General features: G+C 39.1%; 1 protein-coding gene across 1 annotated transcript in view; it reads left to right on the top strand.

Annotated features, from left to right (window-relative positions):
* The first annotated feature begins 2,633 nt into the window (after positions 1–2,633).
* Positions 2,634–5,995, top strand: part of LOC107100970 (syntaxin-binding protein 4-like) — a 158,732-nt gene continuing 155,370 nt past the window's right edge. The window contains exon 1 of the mRNA XM_015399683.1: positions 2,634–2,799. Within this exon, the coding sequence (XP_015255169.1) occupies positions 2,735–2,799 (65 nt within the window). The 5' untranslated portion in view covers positions 2,634–2,734. The remainder of the gene's footprint in view (positions 2,800–5,995) is intronic.

The raw sequence follows: 5,995 nt of genomic DNA, 5'->3' as shown, positions 1-5,995 counted from the left end.
GCTGTTCCCCAAACCAGACCCCCTCCGGTCCTTGGCTGCATCTAGAAATCCTGTCCATAAAAGTTATGAACAGGACGGATGACAGAGGGCAGCCCTGTCGGAGTCCAACAGGGTAACACTCTGTATTACCTATATTTCCAAGTCGTAGTGTGAAAAATAAAATACTCAAATACATTGTTCTTTTAAGATCTTTATTGCGGTTTGGAACATATGAGTGGATTTTTTACCAACCGTCTTACCACTCTCTTTGACAACTTGTATGACAGATACTTGGTTTATTTAGAGGTCCAGTGCATTATTTATAATTCTTAAGGTGTTGCTTTGTATTTTATGTAACCAGAACATGTATTTTTACAATAATGTATTTATTTGAGCATATATTGATTTAATTTTCTTGGTATAAAAAAAATGCACATGCTGTCAGGCACAATGCTAATGTTACCCACCGTTGGAAATCCCTTAATCACCCCTTGGCCACCCCAGTAAAAATGTTGTAGAACCATCAAAGACAGGATGTAATCAACTGGCTTTACTTGGCAGTAACTTTTAACCAATCTAACTGTATTGTCTCTGTAAAGTGGCTTGAGATATATCATGCTGCTATAGGCTTATACTGGTTGAGGGCATAGGGACCCCTTTTTCATCATTCTGCTTCATTCTATCTCTATTCTCCCACTCTGCAGCATTTGTTAGTTCAATCTCTAACACTATGCTAACACTATGATTCCATCCTGGAGAGAAATATAAGCATTGCCGCTGCCATCAACACCTTTGTTTATAGATGTTGGANTCAATCTCTAACACTATGCTAACACTATGATTCCATCCTGGAGAGAAATATAAGCATTGCCGCTGCCATCAACACCTTTGTTTATAGATGTTGGAAATTGGAAATCGGCCTGTTTTTCAGTGTAGTCCTGTTTCTATGTCTGTGACTAGCTGGATGTGCTCTCTTCATCCTCTGACATGGGAGCTGGCCTGGAGCTCGTCTGCCTGACTGTATGTTTCCTGGACGTAGACCCCTGTGGAGCTGTTTTACAGTTTCCTTTTTTATCTCTGCTTCTTTTTCTGTCTCTGCTTCTGTCTTTTTGAATCCCAGTCGGCTTCTGCAGATGGCCGCTCACACTAAGCCTAGCTCTGCTGGAGGTTTATTCTGTTTAAAAAGGAGTTTTTCCTCTCCACTGTCGCTACAAGCTGTTAGGGTTTTGTTGAGGTTTGAGGACCCAAATGCAGAGAGGCAGAGGTGAGTTTTTGTAGATTGAATGAGATGTTCACAAACAACTGAGGCAGGAATCCAAAAATCCAACATGAAAAATGTCAAACAACCAAAACCATGGAGAGATGAAGGGAAAACAATCATGAGGAGCCAGGGTAAGATGAGGTAAGACGAGGAACCAGCACTGAGGAACTGCAGTATTTATGGGAGACTGAACAAAGAGGAGTAATGAGCTGATTGGGAGCAGGTGTGAACGAAGCAGACTGGAAAGGAGATAGGGAAAAGGAGACCAACACAAGAGGGCAACAGTGGGCAACAAATAAAAACCTCAAAACTGAAATATAACCAGAAAAAATAACAAAATAGGAATCAAACCAATAAAACTAGAAAACATGGAGCAAAGTAAAACTGAATACTCAAAAGAAAACATAACAGAACCAACACTGTGACACAAGCTTGCTTAGCGTGAGGGATTGCCTTCGAGTCAATGAGTCGATGCAATCAACTGGTTTTCCTAAGATAGAAAACTTTGAATAAATTTCACTGGAGGATCAGGTTGAATTGAAAAGTGCCTTGACATGACATGTGTTGTGAATTAGCACTATATAAATAAATTTAATTGAATTGAAATAGTGGCACTATATGAATAAACTGCATTCAATTAAATAAACAATAAGAACATAAAACATGACTGTATGGCAGGTCCTGTACCCTGTACCCTGGTCCTGCATGTTTTATATGCATCCCTGCTCCAACACATCTAAATCAAATGGTTAGATGATAAGTTGTACCATGGAGAACATGACTCAGATAATTTAGCCATTTCTTTTAGGTATGCTGATCAGGGACTTATCTAAATCTTGCAGGATGAGGACTCTCAGATCACACTTTTCCTATCTAGATAAAGGAGCATGGTTTATCGTTGTAGGCTCACCTGTTAATAAAGTTGGAATAGTTTCCATTTCAGCTGAAACATGTCTGTTTATTGGCATGTTTTATTTCATTAATGTATAATATTTTATATGTTCAATGTACAGAGCAATACTTTATTTTTTTAAATCTATCAAAACATGTTTTTAGATGTTTGTTTTGGTCGTTCAAGAGTAGAGACCCACAGAGAAGACAGCATTTGGTCTCTTTTTGTCTCTGTTTCCCCAAACAGTGTGACAGCAGCATGGGGCGCGTGTCTCCAAGGAGCGGGTCAGGCTCGGCTTGCTGTGCGCACATTGCTGAGAGCTGTCAGAGCTGTCGGGTTGCGGTCAGTCAGCAGCGAGAAGCCCCACGTGTGGCCCCTGTCCCCGTTACCGAGCAGAGCAGTGTCCGTCGCATTGATTTGGAGGGGAATGAGTGCTGACACATCCTGTCCGCGCAAACAGGCACGCGGCTGCTACTCTGCCTCACAGCGCGGGGCCAGCTGAGGAGCGCGCGGACTGATGCGTCTCTGGGGCAGGAGCGCATGACTTTCGCTCCGAGACCTGCTCGGCAGCAGCAGCCACAGCAACTGGACCACAGCTGGATATGTCGCTGCTGAAACAGCGGGGGAGAGAGCTCGAGCGCTTCGATGGACTGTCGCTCATTTACTGGTAGGTTCACTGAAGGATGGAAAGCTTTATTGGGAGTTCCCAGTTGGGGGGTTACTTCTGTTGGGGATGTACAACAGCAAGCGTGGGTGCAGCATTATTATTCTGCTGTCACCTAGAGGATGGTGAACAGGCAGGCATTTAAAACTGAATAAATAAAAAGAAAGAAAATCACAAATACCTATAAACCAATAAACATTTTGACTGTGATAGAAGTTTAAAATGAATCTCTACTGAATTCAAACAATATTCAAGACCTTCAATCAATTATTATACTCAAAAAAGTATCCCTTAGCAATTAAATGCATCTATTTGGAAAACAAAACTAGATTTTTTTCAGTATTTGACCTGCCACCTCTCCTTTCTGGCTGACTGATTAATGCATCCCTAATTTAAAGTAAATATTATCAGGAAAAGTAATTGGACTGAGGTTACCACTAATAAACATTAGGCTCAAAGTTTTTCATTTCAATTACATTGGAAAAAACTTGGAATTTAATTTAATTTCATTATTTACAAGACTGAAATACTGTAGGGGACATTTGGATATGTTAACAGAGGGCTGGAAGCCAAGCTGAAGCTTGCTGCTTCTCAAGGCCACATCACAATTCATACAATCATTAGAAAGATCCCCAAATAACGTCAGTTAAATTGAGTCAAACTTGATTGATGGTGGAGGTAGGGCAGATTGGAGAGTTCAATTTGTGCTTGTGTTTTGTCCCTTGGGGAGGAGACTGTCAGCTAAATGTAGGTGCTGAGTGGACAGTTGAAGCTAGGTCGGCCAGGAGTGCTTAAAGGCAAGCTGGAGGGACGGAAAACCATTGCTGGGTGACCCCTTCTCTGTAGAACTCCCATCTGCTTTCAGCATTATCTCTCCTCGCTAACAGAACCCTACAATAAAGCCACCCTAATGATTCTCTCCTCCAAGAAGTTACCCGAGCTTTGGGACTACTTTCTAATTTATGTCACGGGAGCCCTTGAGTTTAATCCTGATTGCAAAGACATAGACCTGGGTCTGTTTCCTCTACGGATGAATCCAACCATAAAGCCAAGGTAGGCGCCATCAAAAGAAAAATCATGTTTAAAGACATAGGAGTGAATTTCTGGCATGGCTGAAGTTTATTCAGTCAAGCAAGAAAATCAAACTGGCATTAAGAGGTTTAAAGCGTGGTATGATATCAACAATAATGTCATGAAGAAGAGTTGTGTGTATTACATTTTTTTATGCATTGTTTTCAGAATTAAAAAGTGACTATGTTTGTGAGGCTGGGCATGCAAGAGACTATTTAAGCGCTTACAGGGATGGTTTGGTGACGTTATTCATTCTATGCTGTTAAATTACTATCTGTCTGTATCTATAATATTCATCCAGAGGTGATTTCTATTCCATTTTGTTTTGTCCTCTCAGCCATGAAGACCGACAGGTTTTTGGCAAAGAGGTGTTTGTAAGTGCGAGTCTGATCTCAGGTTTTCTGCTGGCAATATAAGTTTAGGTAGGACTTGATTAATCTTGTGTTCATTTTTGATTAATCGATTAATAATCGGATAGACAAAGGTTCCTTAAAGAAGATTTTTTACAAAATTATACAAGGTGAAACTAAAACTTTTCCACTTGATGAGCTCTTGATAAAGCATACGGTCAGACAAAAAAGATTTTTTTTTTATCTTAAATGCAAAATACTTATATATGTATATATATATATAAATATATATATATATATTTTTATTTTTTTTTACAATTTTGATATAATCATGAAGTAGGTTGCTTTGTCAGCTAAAGGCATGTTTTGTAGTGTACACCAGTTAACTATTAACTAATTCATAAATGAGTGGACGTTTATGATCGATTAATCATGATTAATCCGACTGTTTCAGCCCTACAAACAATAAAACTGAATCATACATAGTTTACATATCATCAGTCTCATAAACTGAGATTAATTATAACTAGGTTTCATGTGTTCTTATTAAGGAATGCCCAGACATATCCCCCCAACACACACAAACTTCTCTCACTATTGTTGTGGGGCCTTTCCTTTAACTTCCGTTAAATTCTACATCCTAATCGTGACCCCCACCCTAACCCTAAGTTCAGAGGAACCAAATTAAATATACAAGATACTTAATAACTTACCTAAGCTGAGTAGGGCAGGCGACAGTGGCGTCGGATGAAGGAGTTTGCCCTACAACCAGAGGGTTGTCGATTCAAGCGTTAGTGTCGTTGTTTTTTTGTGCTTGGGCCCTTCTCTTCATTTTCTTTTGGTTGTGGTGGTGGTCGTGGTTGTGCCAGTTTACGGCGGTCTTGCTTCTGTCAGTGAGCTCCAGTGCAGCTGTGGCTACAATGGCTACCGTCAGTGTGTGAGTGTGTGTGTGAATGACTGATTGTAGTGTAAAGAGCTTTGATCAAGTCCTGTGACTTGAAAAAGTGCTATATAAGTACAGGCCATTTTACCATTTAGATTGTTTATTCCTAACCATAATGTCAGTGCACTTCTTAACACACTTAATCAGCCTTAATATGGCCTATATCAATAACTTAATCCAACGTAGGAGATTTCCCAACTATCGAAGCCCTGAGATGACTCAAAGATCTTACTTATTTAAATGCATTTAAACTTTATCTTTACTTGCCACCAGATGTGCTTCTCCACACCACCATTGATACACCACCATTCAAGCAGTAAACAGTTTTCCCCTTTGATATTTCGGTTACAACAAACAATTAAAGGCTGTATTGACATTTATTAGTTTGAATTAATATGTATTTCAATCTTTAACAACATTTTTCCAATCTAAAGTGGAAATTTCAGATTTCTTGAATATATTTCCTTACAGTAGAAATCATGTCAGTTTTCCCTTTAGGATTTTACTTTTAGATATCAAAAATGACATTCCAATTCAACTTGTCATATAATCAGTAGTGGATATATGTAACGATATTTCTACTGATAGAAATATATTGTTGATGAATAGACATTGGGATTTCTAGAATTATTTATTTTCGATGTCTAAAGCAAGTCAGTATGACTAGTATTAACTGGATTATCGGGATTGGAATTTAGATTTCATCCTCGCCACAAATCATGAATGTTTTGTTTAGATTGGAAGAAAGTCATTTAAGAAGTCAATTCGGTTTATTTACCGTATATAGCGCCAATTCACAACACATGTATAAACAAAGGTGTTGATGGCAGCAGCA

Source organism: Cyprinodon variegatus, unplaced genomic scaffold (genome assembly GCF_000732505.1).
Source record: "Cyprinodon variegatus isolate N-32 unplaced genomic scaffold, C_variegatus-1.0 Scaffold1038, whole genome shotgun sequence".
In the NCBI taxonomy this organism is placed as follows: Eukaryota; Metazoa; Chordata; class Actinopteri; order Cyprinodontiformes; family Cyprinodontidae; genus Cyprinodon; species Cyprinodon variegatus.
This window is presented reverse-complemented; position numbering and strand designations above follow the sequence as displayed.